The 24346-nt window shown below is 40.3% G+C and overlaps 1 protein-coding gene and 1 pseudogene across 2 annotated transcripts; one reads left to right on the top strand and one right to left on the bottom strand.

Annotated features, from left to right (window-relative positions):
• Positions 1-1905: 1905 nt before the first annotated feature.
• Positions 1906-24181, bottom strand: LOC147155510 (uncharacterized; annotated as a pseudogene). Its single transcript, XR_015091945.1, has 2 exons — positions 23790-24181; positions 1906-5005 (listed from the first exon to the last, which is right to left on the bottom strand). The product of XR_015091945.1 is annotated as an uncharacterized LOC147155510 (transcript).
• On the top strand, positions 14379-19072 carry LOC147155511 (tRNA (guanine(27)-N(2))-dimethyltransferase-like). The gene is given in 4 exon segments (XM_086065876.1): positions 14379-14774; positions 14777-14831; positions 14934-15044; positions 19032-19072. Coding segments are annotated over 4 exon segments (342 nt in total). The 5' UTR covers positions 14379-14639.
• Positions 24182-24346: the final 165 nt, after the last annotated feature.

Here is a 24346-nt window from a genome sequence, read left to right as displayed (position 1 = left end):
AGGGAAATTAACAGGGGATTAAACATAACAATACACCAGTAACCCCAGCGAGATTTTTTTTATTTTATTTTTTATAAATATACTTTAGATATAGTTGTGTATTAATATTATATTTATAATATAGCCTAAACATAATAAGTATTCATGTTTTTGGTTTTATAACCACATATACAGTATATGTATACACCTAGTAATCAAACTAAGTTTAGTTCCACCAATGCTAATTAGAACAGCCAGGGAGTGGAATTGGGGTTCCGGAATAGTTGGCCATCGATATATAACTTATCAACGGCTATCGTAGTCCGCTTACCCTCCTGCCTATTTTGTTTCATTATAGGAAACAGTACCTTTCGCCGCTCATTGATCTCTCTCGGGAATTGATCATTCATTCCAAATGAGGTCCCTTTAAGCTCCCGTCCTTTACTTTTAACAAATAATTTCTGTTTAAAATGCTCAAACTTTGCAATAATAGGACGGGGTTTGTTGCCTCTACGGGCTCCAAGCCGATGTACCCGGTCAAAAGAGATGTTATTTACCGTCTCCTGAGGAATTTTTAATGAATTCGTCATAATTTTTTTTATCTCAACCTCTGGGTTATCAGAGGTATTCTCAGATATACCTGAGAATATTAAATTCTCCCGCATACTACGGGATTGTACATCTAAAACTGTTTCTTTTAGCGTTTTATTTTCTTTTTTCATAGTTTCCAGCTCGGCTGAAACAGTCGTGAGTGTAGAATGTAACTCGGCATTTTCCTGTTTAAGGACACTTACCTGCTGACTGATAAATTCCATACTTACTTTTAATTCTTTGACGTCCTCGAGGATGAGGCCGAGGACGTCAAGTTTTTTATTTATGGACTCCAGCACACTGACCGAAACGTCCGTAGTGGTGGTGGTTAGGTCGTCCGTGTCCGTCGCTGAATCGTTTTTCCTCTTCTTCGAAGAGGGTTTCTTTGATGGTTTCTCGACGGCAGGATCCTCCATCGCGCAGCTGTAAAAATATCCGTCGATGAAACGTTCAAGGTCCTCCACGTTGGGTGGTATTTCAGATCTGCCGGATGAAAAAGAGAGAAGAGAAAATGCAAGATATATGATGGTTAAATTTGGATTAGTTTAGTATAATAGAGCTAGTTCTATCTTAGCAGCAGGACGCCGCCATGTTAGGGTTTCTGGTCTCGCTGTAGGTCTCGCGATAGTCACAGCATCTCGTGAGCGTTTCCCATCATTCTGATGCTTGTCATCTACCTGAGCGTTTCCCATCATTCTGATGCTTGTCATCTACCCAGGTATATTTAAGCTACTGAGGAATGCCTCAATATGCTCAGGGTTAGGCTTATTAGTTTCTGAGTATAGGTTGTGATAATAGTTAGAAAAAATTTGATTAATTTCTTCTGGTGATTGTGTACATTCACCAGTTGTCCCTTTAATAGCAGTTATAAGCGATTTTTCCCGATTGCGTTGAAGTTGGTTTGCAAGAAATTTACCTGATTTGTTATTATATTCAAAGTTGTTGTATCTCAATTGTTGTATTATAAACTCTGTCTTTTTAGTTAGCATATCGTCTAAATGTATTTTTGTGTTTTGTAAGTCAGTCCATATTTGGTTATTTGGGTTTATTGCGTACTCATCCGTCAGTTGTTTAATGTTATCTTCCAAGTCTTTTTCTAATTTTTGATCCTGTTTCTTTTTATAAGATGAATATGATATAATTTTACCTCTAATTACTGCTTTCCCAGCTTCCCAGAGAAGAGATGGAGATAGGTCTGGAGAGTCATTTATTTCCAAAAAGTCTGCCCACTCTTTTCTTATAATTTTGTCAAATTCTGCGTCGTTTAGCAGTGAGATGTTAAAACGCCATGTCGGTGGTGGTTTAAAGGTATAATCAACTTGTAGGGAAAGGGAGACTGTTGCATGGTCGCTAATAATAATAGGATGTATTTTTGTAACAGTTTTATCAGAAATAGAGTTATTTGTAAGAAAAAAATTAATTATTGAAAAAGACCGGTGCACAGCGGAAAAGAAGGTAAATTCCTTATTTGGGTTTTTAAGTCTCCAGGTGTCGACGAGGCCAAAGTCATCCATATATTCCCCTATTACTTTAGTAGATTGTAATCGCCTTATACATGTATTATTAAAATTTACCTGCTCGTATTCCACCCATTGGTAGCTAAATCATCTCTTTTTACCTTGTTTTATTGAGTTTTATTTGGTTGTGTTTTTAAAGTTTTGTACAGGGACCTTGAGCGTCCTGAGAGGTGCTTCAAATAAAAAATAATATTAAGAAAGATAAGAATATGTTAATAAAAAAAAAACATGAAAATAAAAACAACAAAAGGAATTTCGGATAAATACACTCAATAACTTAATTCAAAAAGGACCTTCCAAGTCAACATATCCAATCTATTTTCATTGACAAAGACTCACTCTTTGATTATTTGATTTTATTCAGAATTACATTTACACTTTATCACCTTCACATCAAAATCCAAAGTTTCTTCACAGTCCTTCTAATCCAGGGGTGGGCACACTCGGTCCCTGCAAGTTTTGGAGGTTTCCCCTCTTCCAACACAAGCTGATTCCAATCAACAGGATCGTTATCAGGCTTATGCAGAGCTTGCTGATGAGCTGATCATATATCAGCTGTGTTGGAGAAGGGAAACATCCAAAACCTGCAGGACTTTGGCCCGCGTGGACCGAGTGTACCCACCCTTGATCTAATCAGTCATGAATTTATTGCATATGGACATCAAAGCACATACATTGCTTTAAGTATTTCAGCACCAGTGCTACCTCTAAACAATTGTCCACAGGATGCTTTTAGAAGATACAAAGACTAATATAAAAACATAAACATGGTACATACTACTTAGAATAAAGAAATGTTGGTTTTCCAAGCGGTTATCATTGTGAATACCTTGAGATACTAAACATTTTTTCAATTTTATTTTATCCAATGCTATTTGACGATTGCGTTTCTCAACAGTACACTTGTGTCTCTTATACATGGACTGCTTTTTATGTAGTGATTACCATATGGTGCAAATCGCTTTACAAAGCGTCACATTCAGCCATCCACAAACACATTCATACACCAGTGGTCGGCTGCTGCAATGCAGGGCGCAGCCAGGTCCACTGGGAGCAAATCGGGGTTCAGTGTCTTGTTTAAGGGCTGAAGATTGAACCCACAACCTCACGGTTGAGAGACGGCCACTCTACCGCTGAGCCATGCCGTCACTGTCTTTATCTTTCTCAGATAACTTTTACTCACAAACTGAGCAGGGAAAATGTTTCTCACCAGTGTGGATTCCTGTGTACATTCTTAAGCGTTCCTTCTGAGAGAAACCTTAGTCACAAACTGTGCAGGCAGAAGGTTGCTCACCAGTGTTGGGTTCTTGTATGACTTCTTAAGTGCCCCTTCTGAGAGAATCTTTGGTCACAAACTGAGCAGGCAAAAGGTTTCTCACCAGTGTGGATTCTTGTGTGACTTCTTAAGTGCCCCTTCTGAGAGAATCTTTGGTCACAAACTGTGCAGGCAAAAGGTTTCTCACCAGTGTGGGTTCTTGTGTGTCTTTTTAAACTTCCCTTCTGAGAGAATCTGTGGCCACAAACTGTGCAGGCAAAAGGTTTTTCCCCATTGTGGGTTCTTGTGTGTATTTTTAAGTGTCCTTTCTGAGAGAAACTTTGGTCACAAACTGTGCAGGCAAAAGGTTGCTCACCAGTGTGGGTTCTTTTGTGACTTCTTAAGTGCTCTTTCTGAGAAAATCTTTGGCCACAAACTGTGCAGGTGAATGGTTTCTCACCAGTGTGGGTTCTTGTGTGTTTTTTTAAGCTTCCCTTCTCTGAGAACATTTGACCACAAACAGAGCAGGCAAAAGGTTTCTCGCCAGTGTGTGTTCTTGTGTGTATTTTCAAGCTTGCCTTACGTGAGAACCTGTGGCCACAAATTGAGCAGACAAACGGTTTCTCACCAGTGTGTGTTCTTGTGTGTATTTTTAAGTCTGTCTTACTACAGAATCTTTGGCCGCAATCTGAGCAAGTGAAATGTTTCTCACCAGTGTGGGTTGTTGTGTGTGTTTTTAAGCTTGCCTTCAGAGAGAATCTTTGGCCACAAACAGAGCAGGAGAAAGGTTTCTCACCAGTGTGGGTTATTGTGTGTGTTTTTAAGCTTGCCTTCTGAGAGAATCTTTGACCACAAATTGAGCAGATAAAAGGTTTCTCACCAGTGTGTGTTCTTGTGTGTGTTTTTAAGCTTATCTTATGAGAGAATCTTTGGCCACAATCTGTGCAGGCGAAAGATTTCTCACCAGTGTGGGATCTTGTGTGACTTCGCAAGTGTCCCTTCTGAGAGAATCTTTGGTTACAAATTGAGCAGATAAAAGGTTTCTCACCAGTGTGTGTTCTTGTGTGTGTTTTTAAGCTTATCCTACGTGAGAATCTTTGGCCGCAATCTGTGCAGATGAAAGGTTTCTCACCAGTGTGTATTCTCATATGTTGTTTCAAATTGCTTTTACAAGCAAATGTTTTCCGACAATAAGAACATTTTGAACTTATATAGTCAATGTCACATATATCGTCGTCATTATCATCATCGCCTTTGGGAAGCCCGTGTGGCGACATGTCATCACTATCTGATAGTGGAGCGATGAGGCCGTCTGCTTGTGATCCTCCCCAGTGCTCTCCATCACCTTCTGTTGCCATGTGTTGACATGAGCTGCTGCTGGGAGGCCCCGCCCCTCTGTTCACCTCACCTGGACCTTCATATTCACTCTTTAAAAGGACTCCAGTCAATGGCAACTTGTAGATATTCGCCTCCTCTTTGATGTCGGGAGGCGCTTCTCCCTCCTCTAACATGTAAGGGTGCTCTGGCTGCTCCTCGTTTATAATGTAAGGGGGCCACTGCTCCTGTACTTCTTTCAAGTGGGGGATCTCTTCATCCACCTCTTCTTCTTTAATGTGAGGGTTCTCCAACTCCTGTTTCTCAGGGCGAACATCTTCCCTGATGTCTGCAACACACAAGAATAAAGGATGGAACAAGCTCTCATGGCATTGCAGTGACAACATTTCTTGTCCTTGCACAGCACAAGGTTATTTTCTTTTGGCTGTTTTTTGGTTTGTTGAATATTAGTTGAAAAGTCACAACGACGTCGATGATCAAAATTGTTGACAATTAATATTAATAGGCAACAAGTCATTTATTTATTTGGCACTCTATCGAAAACTGCTTCTCCCGCTGGCTTGATGCTATGTCTATGACACATGTGCAGTTGCAGTCATTTGTGACGTAAACAAAAGCATTATGGGTAATGGAACGTCATGGCTAATCCGTGTTGGCAACAGAGTCAGAAACTTCAGGCGCATTTCACCCAAAATGCTTAATACTAGTGGTGCAACGGATCACAAAAGTCACGGTTCGGATCGGATCACGGATTGATTATTTTTTTTTTTTTAATGAAAATGAAAATTTAAAACCACACGTGTGTTTTTCATGTGTTTATTGAAAACATGCGTAGGCAATACCAATGCTGTGGCGTGGCTTCTACTCTGCTTGCGCGCTCCCGAGCCTTAATTAGCGCATCATACTTCTCAACGAGGAGTGCACGTCCAGCGAGCGCTTCAGTGCATGAAGCCATCTTCCTGTGCCCTCTCGCACACACGCTAAAAGAGGCGTGTCGCTCACTTAAGGCGTTTTCCGCATATCGGTAGACAGGCGGCCATGCGTGTATGTGTACCTGCCTTTAAAACAGAGTTGGCGGGCTGTCTCGTATTTATTTTTTTAAGTACCAATACTAAGAAAAATTGATGCCAAGCCGTTTTTGACGGCAAAACATCGAGGTATGATACTGGTACCGGTATCCCGTGCAACACTAGTTCCCTCGCTATAACGGGGTTCACCTTTCACAGCCTCATGTGTTACGTTGAGCATGTTTCAGCTTAATTGATATGTCAGAATGGTATCGACTGTGAATGCACACTTTGTTTAGTTTTTTCCACCAACCAATCCGCGGATAGGGCAGTCGTAAAGCAGCATTTAAAAACGAAGCATATAGTGGCTGATGCCTAAAAGCATTTCTAGCTTAGTGATAGTCATGTCTGGAAGCTAGCATTAGCATCGTGTGTGGAACGCAATGTTCTGTTTAATACGCTAACATATTTATAAGGTCTCTTATGGAATACGGAGGCTTTAGTCAGCGAACTAGCGTTTATTAATAACCAAAAGGTCTAGGACTGGGTTTAAAATATAAAATCGATATTGCCTTTCATAGCCCAATATCGATTCATAAAACCATGTATTGATACTTTTAATACGGCTTTTTCCGGTAAATTAATGTGCCTTCTGTTATTCAGAGTACCCCAAAAGGAGCCCAGTGCTTACAAAGAAAAGAAACAGCTCAAGCATGAGCTGCTCTGAGCTGCTGATTGTTATACAACTTTAAAAATGGGCTGCATTTTAATGCAAGCGGATCGCATCACGGGTCTCCCTCTCAAAAAATACACGCATGCAAACACACTGTTTAGACAGATGCACTATGGAAAAGCTTTTCTTTTTGCAGTAGTTTTAAATGGCTTACTGTGCATCTTGCTGCTCTAAATAGTAAATAAGTCATACTACACAATAACTTACTTCGACTACTTCTTCTAATTGCATTTGATGGTTGTCAAATTATTTTGGTTCATTACCGCTCCCTTCTTTAGCATAGATACTTATGGCTATGAAGAAGGCCACTGGCGGTAATGCATGACTTCTGTTTTCTTACCGCTTTTGGTGCATTACTGCTACATTACGGAGTGCATGCATGTGGAAGTAATTAAACTGTACATTAAATGAAAAAAAAGCGAAAGACTGAACACAAATACCTCCCAAAATAAGTAAGGTAAGAAATTGGACATAAAAACACAAAATGCATAATTATGCACTATGACTGTGTCTCTTATGTCAATTTGTTTTTATTTATTTGTGAACCACTGGAACCTTAGCATAAAAACCGTCACAGGAATGTGAATGTCGTGATTTGCCAGAGCGTTTTTCCCACTTTATTTATTATTATGTATTGTAATTGATTTCAATTATTATTTATTGTTCTGATCAGGTCATCCATCCATCCATCCATTTTTTTAACCGCTTGTCCTCAACAAGGGTCGCGGGGGGCGCTGGAGCCTATCCCAGCTGGTTTCGGGCAGTAGGCGGGGTACACCCTGAACTGGTAGCCAGCCAATCACAAGGCACACAGAGACGAACAACCATCCACACTCACAATCACACTTATGGACAATTTGGAGTGTTCAATTAGCCTGCCATGCATGTCTTTGGAATGTGGGAGGAAACCGGAGCACCCGGAGAAAACCCACGCAAGCACGGGGAGAACATGCAAACTCCACCTAGGAAGGCAGAAGCCCAGACTCGATCTCACGTCCTCTGCACTGAGAGGCGGACGTGCTAACCAGTCAGACACCGTGCCGCCCTTGATCAGGTCATGTTCAATAAAATATACATGATTAATGTAATTGGGTGGCTGGGAGGGGGGGTGCTGGGGGCGGCTGGGGCTGGGTTGTGGTGGGTGGCGGGGGGAACGAGGGCTGTGGGCCGGTGGGGTGCCTGGCGGGCCTGCCGTGCCCCGTCCTGCTGCATTTGATTGGGGGCGCGGACCGTGTTGGGGGTGTTCCTGGCTCCTGGGTTTGCTCTCTGGCTGGTGGCCCATGCGGGGTCCGGTGGTTGTCCCTTGGCGCTGTCGTGGCCTGGAGTGCCCTGGGGGGTTTTGCTTGCTCTGTCCTGGCCGGGGTCGACGGCTCCCCTCTTTGGTGGAGGTGTTCATGCATGCCAGATCCACCACACCAGCATATCGAAATTCAAACACAATCTGCTTCTTCTTCTGGTCGTTGAATCGGTTGAGGCGGATGCCTGTGGATCTCACTCTGCTTCATCTATCCTTCCTTCCTTTCCTCAGTCTCTCCTTTGGTCTCTTGAGGTCTCCCTAATTTGTTGGAATTTAGATGTTTCTGGGGTTGGTGAAAGACTCTGGTTGGTAACCCGTGGGTAGTAGGTAATGTCTGGTCGGTGCTGGATTTCACTTTCCTTTCTTTTCTTTAATCTTTCCTCGGGTCTCCTGACAACCTCACGACTCCAGCTGGATTCTGAAGTATTCGGTTTAGGTGAACAGTATGGGATTTTTAATAGGTTTTAGGTGAACTAATGAGTACACACACACACATACAAAATAAAAATTAAAAATTAAATTAAAAAGAGCGCAATGACTTTGACATGTCAAATACAACAATAAAGGCAAACTGGGGCTAATATAGTTACTATCAGTACCTGGAGTGTTAGTAGGAAAGAACGCTTGCATTGCTGGTGGGCGTTGCTGCTGGGTTGATCCCACCGGGACTCTGGAGTGCTCCAAAACACGACAGACAGTCATCGTGTGCAAATGCGTTTGCATAGTGGTAGTGTTCCCTCCATTAGACGAAATATCCAATTTGCAAACATTGCAAGTTGGCCTGTTGTTAGCTTTTCTTGAAAGATGTCAACAAACTTTCGAGCGTGCCGTCATGTTTGTTGCTCGGCGCGCGCAGAAATGTCGCGTAACTCGCGCGCGTGGTGACGTCATCGTCCCACACGGAACCGATAAGGGAATCATTAGTAAAAACGGCAAACTATGCCAAGGAATTGAAACACTAGGAGCCGGTTCTCAACAAGAACCGGTTTTCGATTCCCATCCTTATGCAACAGATTGCCATGTGTTACCAGTTAGTTTACAGTCTTGTTAATTATGCAGCTGGCAACAATAATTAGCCGATAAACAACTGACAATAGCTTACTTACCGTTCTTTGTGCAACTTCAGATGTTGAACGAAGTTGCCTCTCTGTCAGTGATCTAATCTTGGACAAACTGCAATTCATGTTTTGTTGACCACCTCATAATTTTTGTACCCAAACAACTAGAGGTGCAACGGATCACAAAAGTCACGGATCGGATTGTTTTTCAAAAAAAAAAAAATCTGATAATTAGAATTTTGTAGGGGTGTGAATTGCCTAGTACCTGGCAATTCGATTCATATGTCACGATTCGATACCGATTAATCCCGATACGAATCTATAAATTGATTATTACGATTTTTAGATTATTAGAAAATACTTATCAGTGAACTTGTACATGTACACTGTAAGATTTGTATGAACATGTATTTATTTATCTGAAAATTCAGGCTTATAACCGAGCCACTGCATTTAACAAACAACAGGTTACAGCAGTCTGTTTCAAGTTTGAACAGCACTGAAATAAAATATTAAGGCTTAATGTTACATTAATATAACATTCTTCCATGCTTAATGTGTAAATCCTAACCCTAAGTAAGACGTTTTGTTGAATATGTCCATTAAAAAATTATGTTTAAAAATCGATTCGCCCGCATATTGAATCGATTCGAGAATTGTGCGCTGTAATATCGCAATATATTGCCGAATCAATTTTTTCTAACACCCCTAGAACTTTGTCTTAATTTATTTTATAATGCTTTTGCCCTTTAAATTTTTAAAATATATATATAAACTCAAAATGTCTAATATGGCCATTAGGATTTAGGAACACACTTTTAAGTGCAATATAAGGCAAAATACATAATTATTTTATACATGGGCCATATTGGACATTTTGATTTAAAAAAATAATAATTTAGGCTAGTGTTTTATAAAATAATTATGAACGAAGGCAAAGTTCAATTTATTTATTTTTTAATTATAAGTGCAATTTAAGGCACATTCCCCTCGTCTAAACAGGGAGAGTGGATTACAAAGTAGCATAGGTCCACAATAAGAAAAGCAAGCGAGCCAAGCAACAGCTGTCAAACTACTTGGAAGCCAGGCACTCGATAGCCACGAATGCCGGGGACGAGTACCGTATCGTGCAATGACGGCGTAATTAACTTGCGTGTTCTTCGTGTCCTAAATTTGCTAATTAATATACTTTCGGGGTGGCATTATGATAGTGGTGGTACTAGAAAATATGTAATTTCAATAAAAACGTTGATAATGCAAGTCAAGCTGGCATTCCCGCCACCATGCAGGCAGACTTCAAAGTAAAATCCGCCAAGGCTGTTGCATTGGTGTCAATGTATTATTTGGTCAGCTTTATTTTGAAGTTTGTCAAAGGGCTCAAGTTCGAGTGAAGTCACAAGTCATTGATGGTAAAGTCCAAGTCGAGTTGCAAGTGTTTTAACATTTTGTCAAATCGAGTCTTAAGTCGTCAAATTCATGACTCGAGTCAAAGTTACATGACTAGAGTCCACAGTACAGTAGTCTGCTTGCAAGATGGGAGGAGGAAGATGGCTTCCCTGTCGCTTCAACGGCTGGCACGGGCGTGTTATGGGCTATCGGCTATCCAGTCATATATTCAGATTAGTGGTGTGGACGTTTTCCCGCACGCAGACAGGAGAACCAACGCAACAGGCACATTTTTTCTTCTACAGACAGTTCTCGGAACGAACAGAGTGGATATAAGAATTTAAGACTTGGGTAAATAAAATTTTAGACCTGGGACTAAAATATGGGTGTTTTTAAGACATTTAAGGCCTAAAATTTACATTTCTGAATTTTAGACTTTCTAAGACTTTTTTTTAGCCCCCTGCGGGAACCCAGTTTAAAAATATTGTGCTACAAAAATACATAAATCAGGAATAAATATAAAAAGAATCTATGAGTGTATATGCAGGAATATGCATATTATGCTGTGTGTACTCATAGGTATGTATGGGTATATGCTGTATGTGCTCATGTATGTACAATTAATTTTGGGAAATGTATCATATTGGGATTTAATTGAATTTAAATTTATTTGAAAGGGACAATGCACATTAATCAACATTTTACAATGTAAATGTTAGCTAAGTCAAGCTAATTTTCATTGGCAGTCCCTTGGGCGGATGTAAAAGACAGCCTAAAATGAGTCAATTTCGAACAATATACAATAATATTACACGAGAGTACATCTCCTGTACAGTTATTTAATAGTGCTAACTAATCCCTCTAATTCAGAGACCAGCCACGGTTTCAGTTTTTTGTTGAAGACACTTTTATTCATCTCCAATTTAAGTTCAGCGGGGAGAGCATTCCATAGTTTAGTTCCCTGAAAGCAGAAGCGAGACTGTCCAAAAGTTGTCCTAAACTTTGGGAGCTCACGGTCCCTACTTATTGAGGCTCTAGTGGTCGGTCTACAGAAGCTTTGACACCTCACCATGAGACCAGATAACAAGGGTGACACACAGATGTACAAAAATTTAAAAGACAGTTTAAAAATACTAAAATTCACAACATTTTCAAAGGTAAAAAGCTTGTGTTTTTGAATGATTTCGCAAAGGTGCCAGCTCATTGGTTTCCTATCATAAATCTTAATTGCCCTTTTACACAGAGAATTTATTGGCTTCAAAATGGAGGTGAATGTTTGTGACCATGCTGTAACGCAATATGACGGATGCAAAACCATTGCATACATATACAACAAGGCAACTTGTTGTGGTAACTCTTTTCGAATGAAGCGAAAGCCATTTAGATTTGACTGAACCTTTTTGCAAACATAGTTTACGTGACTTTGAAATTTCTGATGTTTATCCAAAACAACACCCAGATATTTTGTTTAATTTACCTCAATAATTGGTTTACATTTTAAAGACACCTCAAAGGAACCATTTTCAGAAAAGAGGATATGTGGGTGCCAGCTGATTTAAGCATTTCACTGATCTTTCAAGGTCCACAGAAAATTTTGTGTTTGGACTATGGAAACACAGATACTACCAAATGAAAGATTGAACTCTCATCTTTCATCAGAAAAAAGTTTGTTTCTACCTTATTCCGTTTTTCAGTAATCAACAATAGAAAATAGGTTAGTTTCACCCAAATGCTCTGTTTTGGACCAAAATACGAAGAAATCAAGCTTTTAGTGAAACGATATTATTTCATGCACTCTAGTGAATTTGACACCTTTTTTTCCCATGAATGATGCCACAAACACCTAAACAGTGCTTTACTTCTGTAAAACACTACCACCAACAATGAAAAAGTGTTTTTTGATAGCAAAATAAGTTTATTTACATTCAACAGTGTAACAATTTGACAAAACAATTTGGCAAACTATTTACAAATGTGTGCAACTGTGGTACTATTTACAATTGTGTGGATGTTTCAACTACACAGTTTTTCTTTTTGTTAGGTATATTGTGTAAAACTCCCCTGCGTGCAAGGGGACGCAGCAGGATTTGCACCACAGATTAGTTTCACTGCGATTGCCCCTTCGCGTGCACTTTCTTGCCGGCCTTTTTTTCCGGGGAGTAGCAGGTATATACTGCAGTGTGTGTTTGGTCATGTTGTCATCAAGTGTACTCTCAGGATCATGATACGGTGATCTGGTGTTACGTCTGGCTTCCTCATATCCTTCAGTTCCTATACCGGGTGGTAAGAGATGTTCTGATCCATCTTATCCACTCCATTCATGGTGGCATTGTAGTCCAGAACCAGTGTCTTCTCCGTGGTCAGAATGTACCCACTCCTCCGATGAATATGCATTGGGCTCGGGGTACTCTTCATCGTCCGATTGAACGTCCGCCTGTACAGAAGTGCTCGGTTGTGCACCACGTTTTCCGCCGTTAGCATCGCTAGCCGGTGAGGCTTTACGACGTGATCGAAGCCGCCGCGTCAACGCTTCCAACTTCGGCGTCAACGCTTCCAACTTCGGCGTCAACCTCGGAGTCACCATCATCATCATCAATGTGCTCTTTAGCATTGGTCGATGCTTTTCGTCTTTGAAAAAAAATGCTCAAGCGTGAGCTGCTTGCAACCGGTCGCCATTTTCGCTTCCTCAGCCATTCTCCCCTCAACACTCAAGCTCCGCCTCACGTCTTCTACTGACGCCTACCCAATCTTGTCCAAAGAGAGTCATCGCTGCCATCTAGTGCTCAAAAATAGTCATTATACTAACTCGACCTGCTTGATACTTTCAGCACAGCTTGCCAAGGCTTTCCTCCACCACCCTCCCCCCCACCCAAAAAAAAAATAGTGAACGTCTTTTAACGTATTTGACGGCACTCATTTGGATTTTACTAAACGTTATTAAACGTTTTTGGCGGTCAAAGAGTTAATGTTAAAAAAATAAAAATAAATAAACACATGTATAGCCTGTACAGTATTTAAACAATAAAAATACCTTACCTTTTTTGTTGTGGCGTTTTGGTATCAGTGGATGAAAAATGCTGTGTTAATGCATGCTTTAATTCTGTGCTTAGTTAGTGTATTTTATTTTGGCCATATTGTTAAACTACTAAGGGGTTCTTGTGGGCTGTTTAGCATCAGGCACGTTGTTGCACAGCTAAGGGGGGTCCTTGTGTCAGTATTTAAAGAAGTAGTCACGGTCGGCGCGATGATCTCCTTCCTAAATCCACTATGGTTCATAGCACTGTACGTTTTTCTTTGCTGCCACTGGCACTGCTGTCTTTCCTTGAGCCCAGGTCGAAGAAAATTGTGGTGGAAAAATCAAAATGCACTTGCAAACGTACAGAGCACCTCCTCTTCACCCGCTCTGACTGGAAATGAGCAGCGTGAGCATTCGGCATCGCCTCGCTTCACTTGGCTACCTGATCAAAGTACGTTCGGCTTTACTTGGGTGTTAAAATTTCAAGAATGAGGTCAAACTCCAAGGCATTTTTTACTCCGATTTTTGGGCCGAAGTCCGATTTGTACGAGTTCTGAGACATTCGAACTCTGAGGTTCCACTGAAGTTCTCAAATGTGTAAAAAGAAATGTCTGTATTTTTCTTTTCTTCTGCTCCCATGGCCAGTCGTTTCCATTCACAACATTAGCACATGGCTACCATGACCGAAATCATTGGCCCTTCGAGAGAGAAGGGTATGGCCTAAGTGTGGCATGGTGCAGCTATTTACATAAAAGTGACACACCCCTAAAACAGGCTGTTTTGAACAGAGCGTTTTTTGGCTGATTTAGGGACAGCAAAAATATTAGATCCAAAGTAAATTTTGACGAATGCATGTCAGAGAAGATCTTTTACACATTTGAGAACTATTTTAGTATGTTGAAAAGTTGAATAAAATGAGACATTTAAGAGCATGTACCTCTGTCCACAATATTGTGACTAATGAGGACATTATAACTAGTAAATATTGTAACTACTGTACGCTCCCAGTAAAAAACAACAACAACAACTGTATGCTCGCAGTTAGGCTAATGGCGGCTGTACAGCCCCCAGCCCCCCCCCCCTCTCCCGAAAATTAAAACAACCAACCGATGTTTGTCTGCACAGGAATTGTGCTCAAGGAAAATTTGTATTTGTGATAAAGAAACAAAGACATATCCCTAGATTTTAATTACCATATTTTCACAACTATAAGGCGCTTTTTAAAGTCTTAAATTTTCTAAAAAAAAATAGACGGTGCGCCTAATAGTTAGGTGCGCCTTGTGTGTGGACCAAGGTCCAAAATCTGACTGACTGTGTGGGAGGACTTCCCGCGACACATTGCTTATATACAAGAAAGGCAGACCTGACTGAGGACAGACATGAGAGCACGGAAGAGTCAACTTGGTGGAGAGTTTTCCAGCACTTCCTCCTCCTCCTGTACTCTAATTGAAACGCATAACCCAAAATGTATTTTTTTCTTCAGATGCAGCATTCAATTTTCCCATCCGTTGGAAAACCTACAATAGAACGCTGCACAGCATGCTGCCGTTTATTTCACTGCCCCCTTTGCCCAAAGGTATTTATAAACAAAGCCTGCCGCCGAGGCTTCAGCGGCATTTAGATGTGCATGTAAAAAATGCCATTACATTTGAAGGTAATACATTTCAGATTAAAGATGCAATAACATGCATACAATTTTGACATGTTTTTTTTTAATCATTTCTAAAATTTATAATCTAAACATTTTCTTTATTTATTTATAAGATCTGCAGCTGCAATTTTAAATGCAGAGATGGGGGACATTTTCATTGACCTATGTGTGACAAGACAATTATTAGAAAGTCAGACATGGAAGGACACGTGAAGACTTGTTCCGCACACAAAAAAGCATCCGCCTCGGCCACTGCAAGGCCTGAAACAAGTCTGCAAAAAGCCACAATAACATCATCTTCAGCCCTGACTGCTCTTGTGCAACAAAATGCTGCTGAGTCCATTCAAGCACCTACAGTCCAAGCCTCTGAAGACACACACATGTCCTCTGTTATGGTTTCTTCTTCAATTGTTCATACTGCCCAAGAGACTGACGGTCCACAATCTAAACTTATAATGGTAAAATTTCCACTCTGTACAATTACTTGTTGGAAGAAAAACTTGGCCAAACACATACAGAGCAGCCATTCCCACACCATGTTAATACTTGGGCAGGCCGCCCAAGTAAACTGGCCGCCGCCCAAGAAGTTTTCTTGAAAATTTACTGTTTTCAAGACTATAAGGCACACTTAAAAGTCTTTAAATATTCTTGTGTGCACACGAAGTTCCGGAGACATTTTCCTTCAAGACAACCCTTGGGGCAAATTTTGCTATGCCAACGCGTGTTTCTGATTGATGGGCTGGTTCACGCTTGTTGCTAGTTGGCTACTGGCTTGTATTAAGGTACAGCGGCGGACGGAGGGGAGAAGGCAGAAGAGAGTTGCAGCTGTATGTACTCAAATGTGGAGATGGAACGAGAAAATGAATAAAAAGAGAAAATAAAACGCCAAATTGTAGTGTGATCTCCTGTCTCCTGTACTTAATTTCGTCTACCCCGTTTGGACCCCACCTTTTTGGCGACGTGCAGCCGCCGGGCGCTATCCGCAGAGACGATTTGAACACCGGCCGAGACCGAGCAGGAACGGATAACAAAATACTGCCGGTATTTGCATTGTCGGTTTGGCTAAAAAACTCCGGAAAATGGCATCAGCTAAGAGACATGCTTACGAAGCACAATTTAAACTGCAAGCTATCAGTTACGCGGTTGTACATGGGAATAGAGCAGTCGTGAAATAATTCCACATCAATTAATCCATGGTTCGGAAGGGGAAGAAGCAAGAAAACGAAGTTGGGTCTTGCCATCATTCCGTGTGGATTAACGAAGGAACTACAACGGGTCATTGAAACTGGGCATTGAAAGTAAAGTTGCGAGAAGCATGGGAGCGATCAATGAGAGAAGGCGAACACACTCAATCAAAACAAACTGGGAGGCAGCCCCGGATGGACAAGGCATGCCACGGTATGTGAATGGATTGTGGACGTCTGGGTTAAAGTGTCGGATGTTTTTCATTATTTTGCTTTCTTCTCTGTAAGGTAAGGTAAGCATGATTAATTTCGGCCAGAATTATCCCATATTTTTTTAACCTGTATTAAAAGGCAAAATAAATGCACAGGCAGCACATGTCCCCTTTGTGTGTGGAGGTGGCATTTGAAAAAAACTCAAAGCTCTTTTGTTTTTCAGTCCATAAGCCAGCGTTACATTATTACAGTTGCCTTGGTCGGGTATTTGTAACTTATAATTCCATAGCAAACACATGGCATTGCCCTTGTGCGAAACTAAGGATGTCATGTGTCCACAAAAACGTAAGCAAATGGCATTTATTTCTACCAAACCGGGATGCGTTCAGAACAGAGGAAACCAGCACCAGTGCACCACCACAGCCCCAAGATAATTTCTATCCACCATCAGCTGAAATCTTCAAAAAACTTGTAGAGTATACATATAGACAGGCTTGGGAAGTAACGAAATACATGTACCGCCGTTAGGATCGGTATCGGCAGATACTGAACCCAAAGTATCGGTATCGAATCGGTAATGGAAAAAAGTGGATTGGAGCATCCCTACTTTTTACATCATCTATTGACCAAATGGTTCAGCAGTTACGGTACAGGACTCTCTCACTCGCTTTTCTATAGGACTCGGTTGAATTTGGGTGTTCTGCATGATGGCAGAAATCGCAAACTCTTCTCTGCTAGAGTGGACCTGCCCAAAGGAGGAGGAACAGGCTGAGGCCACTGAGTAATATAAAAGACTGTCGAAAGAACATATAGATGAGCAAAAAAAAAAGAATTTACCCTGGAGGTCTTCAAATTCAAATTCTAAAACATTCAGGACCTGTTGATCTTTTGTCAGACGATAGATGATGAAAATAAATATTTTATATATTGCTGTACAGATTAATAAATAAATGTAAGTCTTTGAACATGTTGTTTTCACATTGAGCCCTTAATTCATTTGGACTACAATGTCGATCTCGAGAGTGTACGTAGTAGTTGTTTATTTTGTTTTTTTGTTTATAGTACACACTTTATATACACTCACTCACACAAACACGCACACATATAAACATGGTCTCCCGGGTGGGGAAGCGAACCCATGCTGTCCACATCGAAGGCAAGTGATGGTACAGAGTGTAGGTAGTAGTGGTATTACAGTATTTAGTTTGTATTTGGGTGTTCCAGCAGCATAATGCTTAGCATAGACATAAAACCAGAAATGAAATCTATGGCAGTAAATAATACAATTACAAAATAGTACAAGATTTTTTAATATGTTGGGGAAAAGTGTTGCTATACAGTCAAATTAAATTTAGTGTCAGCATAGGAACTACATTGGTACAATTCTATTGCAAGTTCCTACACGATTTTATTTTGTCATGAAAATAACGTGGAATTTATGGAAGTTAAGAATTAAAAATACAAAACAATACAGGAGGAAAAGAGCTCATATTACATGAAAGCTATTACGTTTTAACAATTATTACGTTAAATCATGAAAATTAACATGAAAAACCTAAAAAATTATCTGTTAAAATGTGAATCTTATGTAAAAACGTGAACATTATCATGTACAAATGTGAAAATTATTACGTTAAAAAATCCCGTAAAACTCAATGTTAAAAACTGCATTAGCACGAAAACCGGAAGTTCCTACGTGAGTTTATTTTGAAATGAGCACCATGTATTTCCTGCCCTGGCAGTTGAGGCGTCCCGACAGTTGAACCAACCTCGCAGTGGAGGTCTGCATCCAGGCACTCTTGCACATCTCTCAGCCAATGTGAAAAATAAAGTTCGGCAAATGAACGCGGAGCTTGCGATCATTCCGGGAAGCTGGCGAACACAGCTTTACCAAGACTGGGATGCAGCACCGTGCGAAGTTACGCCACAATTTGTCAATGGATCGTGAATGCTTGGGCAAACGCAAAGGCCGGTAATTATTTCAGCGGACAGGACAACGAGACGGAGCCTGGCGTGTTTGATGGAGAACTTGCCCAGTTGTTTGTTTCGGATACGGAAGATCATCAGGATTTGGATTAGGATTGATCAAAAGCAACGCGAGTACATTGTTATATACTTCAAGTAGGGCTGGGCGATTTTGCATAAAAATAAAGATTTTTTAACAAAAATTTGGATTTACGATTTTTTCCCGATTTTATATTTTTATTATTATCATTATTTAAATTGTTTTAATTATTTTTTCTTTTTTACATAAACCAAGAACTTAAAAAGTTTTGCTTTTATTTTATCAGTTAACAAAAGTAACCATATTCTCTTGGAATCAATGTGCAAAACTTCTACCTTGAATCAAATACTTCTGAAAATGTAAATCTGTGTTGATAAAGTAGAAAAGTAAAACTCTTTTTTGTCAACTTTGTTTTAAAAGCTAAACAATGCTATTTGTGTCCCTCAATATGACACAAGTAAACATCACATTTTGGCTTTAATGTAGGAACCGAGGTCTGAGCTTGTCATCCCCTCCAACTGTCTGCTGATTTTACAAGTACAAGTACTGTAATGTAAATTGAGGTGGCTGTTTTGCCATGACTGGCAAATTTCCTTTTAGCGTGATTTGATTGGCCAGTCCCCGGAGTAAGAAAGACTTGGAATGCTGTAAATCGGCTATTTTACCGTGATTAGTCCGCTTCACCAAGTTCACCCCATCCTATAGATCTCCTTTCACTTTTCAATTTGTTTTGTCACTAAAAATAGGCTGTTATCAGCATTACCAGCCCGCTATACTACATTTCATAAGGATTTTATGTCGCAGATGACGCAGAGGCTGACAAGTGTCACGGACACAGCGAGTGAAAGTAAGCTTGTCTTTCATACCGTTAAGTGTGAGATAGCGTACATGTTGCGACCACAAGCGACATAAGCTTGTAAATGTCTATAAGCAATCAGGATAAAAGATCCAATTTACAGCAGGCTAAAGATTCATCGCTCCGGCGATTGACCAATATTGGAGCCGTTAAGAGCAAAACTATTGCTAGCATTTGAGTTGCCAGTCACGGCAAAATAACCACTGCCTAAACAAATGGCGTGGGGCAACTTGAGCAATATACTTGCGGCTAGGTAGCATGAGTTGCACATACCCTGCTTCCGTTTTCAGCAAGTGGTGAAATCGAGTCTTATTAGCAAGGTGCAACATGTCCGCTTTGGTGATCGCTATTATTGTGCCCCTTTCTTGTCATACGTGCTTCCCTGTGTTAATGACTCCTCCACGGTAACATGGAACACTGTTGTTGTGTTTAGCGGGAGTTTGTTTGCTGTTGTCGAGTTCCTCCCGTATGGAGTGTGTGAGGACACAACTTGCAGAGCTAAAGCTACGGAAGCCCATGGGGGCGAAAGCCGCGGGCGCGGCGCAACGAAAGGGGGAAAAAAATGTGATGTTATAATTGTTTTAATCGTCCACAACAAAACACTCGAATTAGTTAAAAAAAAAAAACAATTTATCACCTAGCCCTACAAGTACAACTGAACTCACTGCTTACATTGTTACTTCAACCGTACTCAGTTTTGTTTTGCTTGCTGCCTTTTTAAAAACATGTGCTAGCACTAGCATATGTTTTAGCATAATAACATACTACCATTTGTTTTGAGCTAGCGTATGTTTAACCGTGCCTGCGCCCAATAGTGCTGTGCGCCTTATGGTCGTGAAAATACGGTACAACATTTTTTGTGTTTGTATTTGCACAAAACCCAGGCAATAAAGATGATAGCATGGAGCCAACAGACGCCATCCAAAAGAAGGCCAGAAAATCCTTTGCCAGTTACTGCAAAATATCTCCAGCCCCAGCACCATAACATTCTGTAGAGGCTGAGCTTAACTGCTACATGGTATCTTCCCACTATAGATGCTGAAGAGAATCCTGTCTCTTGGTGGCAGCTCAATCAACTCAACTTTCCACACTTGCCAGAAAGTACCTCTGCATACCTGCCAACAGCTCACCCTCCCAGAGGCTTTTTAGTGCCTTGGGCTATGTGGTTACATGACAGCGTACTTGTTTCAAACCAGACAACGAGAACATGCTGGTCTTCCTGGCAAAAAAAACTTGAGTAATTTTGTTATGCAGTGTAGTTTTCCATGGTTAATGTAACGTTGAAAAGGAGAAAAGTTACATCCTAAGCACTTTGATTTCAAGAATTATTATACATTAGGGTGGGTGATATGGCCTAAAAATTATATCACGATATTTAAAAGAAATTTGCGGTGACGATATTGGTAATAATTACTGAACAATAGATTTGTGATTGGTGCTTTGGAATAATATTACTTTTATTGCAGCACAATATTTAGGCTACCTTTTTTCCACAAGCGAAACAGTGTGCAAATATAGCAACTGTAATGGAATGAAATGGAAATAAAACCAGGCCAGGTAGTGTTTACCCTGCGAGGTCTAATTGTAACATAACTGCTAAAAGCCCATAAAGCCCATTTACTGAGCAAATACAAAGAGAACACAAACCTTCAGAAGTCAGTGGCAAATTGCATGAGTGAAGAAAGTCCATTATTTTCTCCTGTGTGGTTGATCCTTGTGTTGTAGAGGCAAACAAATAATAAAATGATATGGTAGCAGCCAGTCTGTGGCGTCATGCTCTGTACATCGCAGGCAAGTGTATTGTTGAAAAATGTTTCCCCTGCAATTGTTTAGGCAGTGGTTATTCTGCCATAACCGGCAACCCTCCTGCAAGCGTTATTTTGCCGTGAATATCTCTGATTGGTCAATAAGATGAGCGAGAAAATGCAGTGATTGCTTGTAGACATTACTAGCGGGTATGAACAACGCAAATGTGCATGTTTACGCCGCTGCGCAACAGCAAGGGGCATGCCGTCTCGTCAAGAGCATGTTAGCTTAGCGGTCGGTTAGCATAATAAAGTCACGTCAACTAGGTGGCGAGTTACCGGTCATGGTAAAATAACCACCGCGGATTGTTTATCTTGGCCAAACAATACGCGACCGCTTCAGTATTATCCAACCACCGTCTGTTTTTTTCATAAGGAGTGCGTCTAATCAAGAGTGCTCCAGTAATTAACTTTTGTTGACGCAAAACAACACGAGCTGTTTCTTTCCATGTCCTCCTTGCGTGCCTGCTCATCCTCTTAACTTTAACGGCAAAAGTTGTCCTGCACAATTTGCAAACATTTTTTGCATCATATCTGACCTCTTGTAACCAAACAGCCTCCGCACGACGAAGCTCACTCCTACTTTGCTGACAGAACTGGCTGCAGCGCACAACCTCACACGCTCCGACATTGCTTTTTTATACAGCAGCGAGCGACGCATGTACGTCCAAATAAACACGAAGACGTATGATGTTACGCATTACGTCATCACGTATATTTCGCAATATTTACAATTTTTATCACCCCCAAAATTTTACAGGTAATATCGTAGAAGGTATGATATGCTTCTTTTTTTTTTTGCACATTATTAAATTTAAATACAGGATATTATTTTTGTTTAATTTAAATATAGAGAAAAACACTCATGCTTGGGCACTTTGTTTTCTAATATTTTATTTTAAATAATTCAGAAAACCTTTGTTTTAATAATAATAATGCATCAGATTTATATAGCACTTTTCTAGACACTCAAACACGCTTTACAATGGAATGGATACATTATTCATGCACTCACACATTCACACTGTGGTGGCAGTAAGCTAGTAAGTAAGTAGCCACATCTGCCCTGTGTGAGTGCACGTTTTGATCCATCCATCCATTTTCTCAACTGCTTGTCCTCACAAGGGTCGTGGGGGGCGCTGGAGCCTATCCCAGCTGGCTACGGGCAGTAGGCGGGGTACACCCTGAACTGGTTGCCAATCGCAGGGCACACAGAGACGAACAACCATCCACACTAACAATCACACCTATGGACAATTTGGAGTGTTCAATTACCTTGACATGCATGTCTTTGAAATGTGGGAGGAAACCGGAGTAGACCCAGACTCGATCTCATGTCCTCTGCACTGGGAGGAAGGTGTGCTAACCAGTCAGCTACCGTGCTGCCACCTTTGTTTTCTAATATTTTATTTTGAATAACAGAAAAACATAAATGTTTAAACTTACATTTTGAGATGCTGTTTACAATTATTGAACTAATATTGAAAATATGTAAAACTGAGTTCAGTTTGAGCACTGTGCGACTGTGAATTTTTAATTCACAGAATATCAGTCAGGTTAAAGCACTTGGGAATTACATGGTTGTCACTTACCCATGGTTATGCATGGATCAAATAACTGATTAGGAGTAAATGTTTTTTTTGTGTGGCTTTTTTTTGTGTCCTCGTAAGTTTATGGTAACACTTGTTTAAAAATTTAATATTTGCAACCTCGTAAATTTAGCATCAATTACAATTGTTTAGATCAGATCATTTAAAGCTTATTTATTTTGATACTAGATAATGAAAATATAATTTTAGAGACATGTTAAATATCGCGATAATCAACACCCATGTTGCATATCACGTTGTCCTTCCAGTCAAGCACCGGGGCGCGTTTCTGATTGGTGGGCAGGTTTCATGCTGGTTTCTGGTTGGCTGCTTCCTCAAGCTACTGTGAAAGGCTGTGTATGACGTGTGAATTAGAAGTGTGCATGCATGGGGGAAGAAGTACTGCAATGTGACCTCCTGTGACCTATAACATTTGAAGAATGTGAACATGGTGGCCTGTGGCAAGGAAAACTCATTGCATGTTTTTTTTTTAGTTGTATTGGCTTACACCTCACAACAGCTCAGTCAGATTTTGGGATTTGCCCTCAGTACTCTAATAATAATAAAAAACCGTATGTCTTTGTTAATTAAAGCCTATTTTTCCAATATAACAGATTATTTTAAAGGAAGACTTATATATCCCAATTTTTTTCCCCCTTAAAATTGCATGAAATTAATAGCAACTTTCTCTTCCTATAATTTCTAGTTCTTGATCGTAAAACGGCCGCAGGAGAACGACTGATGCTGCTATCGGCCAGCGCAACGATTACTGATACCTTAAAATGAGACAGGTATCAGCACCAATACCAGTATTGGTAGTACCAGCTCTGCCTCAATTTGAACAAGGAAAACCCCTGCATGTAATGACCCTATAATGCTCATACCTATGTCACAAAAGTATCCGGAAACACAGTAAGTTTTTTTTTCTTTTTTTGCCGTTGGTCCCCTCTTCTTTGTGGCATATACACTATTATTACAGTAATGATTTGTTCATCTTGCATACGTCTTTGACAGTTCTTTCTCCGACGCATGTTTACATGAGGGTATTTAAAAAAAAAAGTAATAATTCTATTAACCACAATTCAAGAACCATGTCTATTTTTATTAGTTCATTTTCATTATTTATTTATATTTTTTACTTTTGCCAGATTCAAGTAATTTCTGTGACCACTGTGGGTCTTACATTAACAAAAGGGTACCAACACTTTTGACCTCGTGTGTTTAGACTAATAACAGACAACATATGAATGCTTTTCAAAATACAAAGTATTTCCTAAACAAATGAGTGTAAGAACTTAAGAAGTGACCCAACCTGCTTGCTGAAGCACAATTCTTGGCTGCATCCTGCTAATGGGGTCCGGTAGTTGAGATTGTCGCTCGTTTTCCTCATACTCTGCTGTCCTTCTTGAGTACATTATCATACGACAATCACAACACTTTACGCTCACACTTGAGCGATGTGTTGATCACAAACGCGTCTTTATTGTTATCAGCTAGTAAGCTAAGCTAAGGTGGGCCGTGAAATATCAACGTGCACCAAGACGACTTTAAGCAGAAACGATAATTCAACAAATCATGTTTTTGTCCAGGCGAGTGATAATGGACGTCCCGAGTTGAGTTTTTGCCACTACAATACAATACAAATTCAGGAAAATTTCGTGAAACGGGTTCCTCCTACTTCGCTCCTGTGTCGATTGATTCTTCTTCAACTTTTTCTTCTACTTTCTTTTAGCGGTTGGCAAGAAAAATCGTACATTACCGCCACCTATTGAACTGGAGTGTGAACTGCCATCTCGCGGCCATTTAACATAATGCTGTCATTTAGAGTCATGGATACCAAGAGTGAAGTCTTGATAAATGACATTAGTG

Source organism: Leptonotus elevatus, chromosome 21 (assembly GCF_054856555.1).
Source record: "Leptonotus elevatus isolate MCC_2025b chromosome 21, RoL_Lele_1.0, whole genome shotgun sequence".
In the NCBI taxonomy this organism is placed as follows: Eukaryota; Metazoa; Chordata; class Actinopteri; order Syngnathiformes; family Syngnathidae; genus Leptonotus; species Leptonotus elevatus.
Note: the sequence above shows the minus strand (reverse complement) of the source record. Positions and strands in the feature narration are given on the sequence as shown.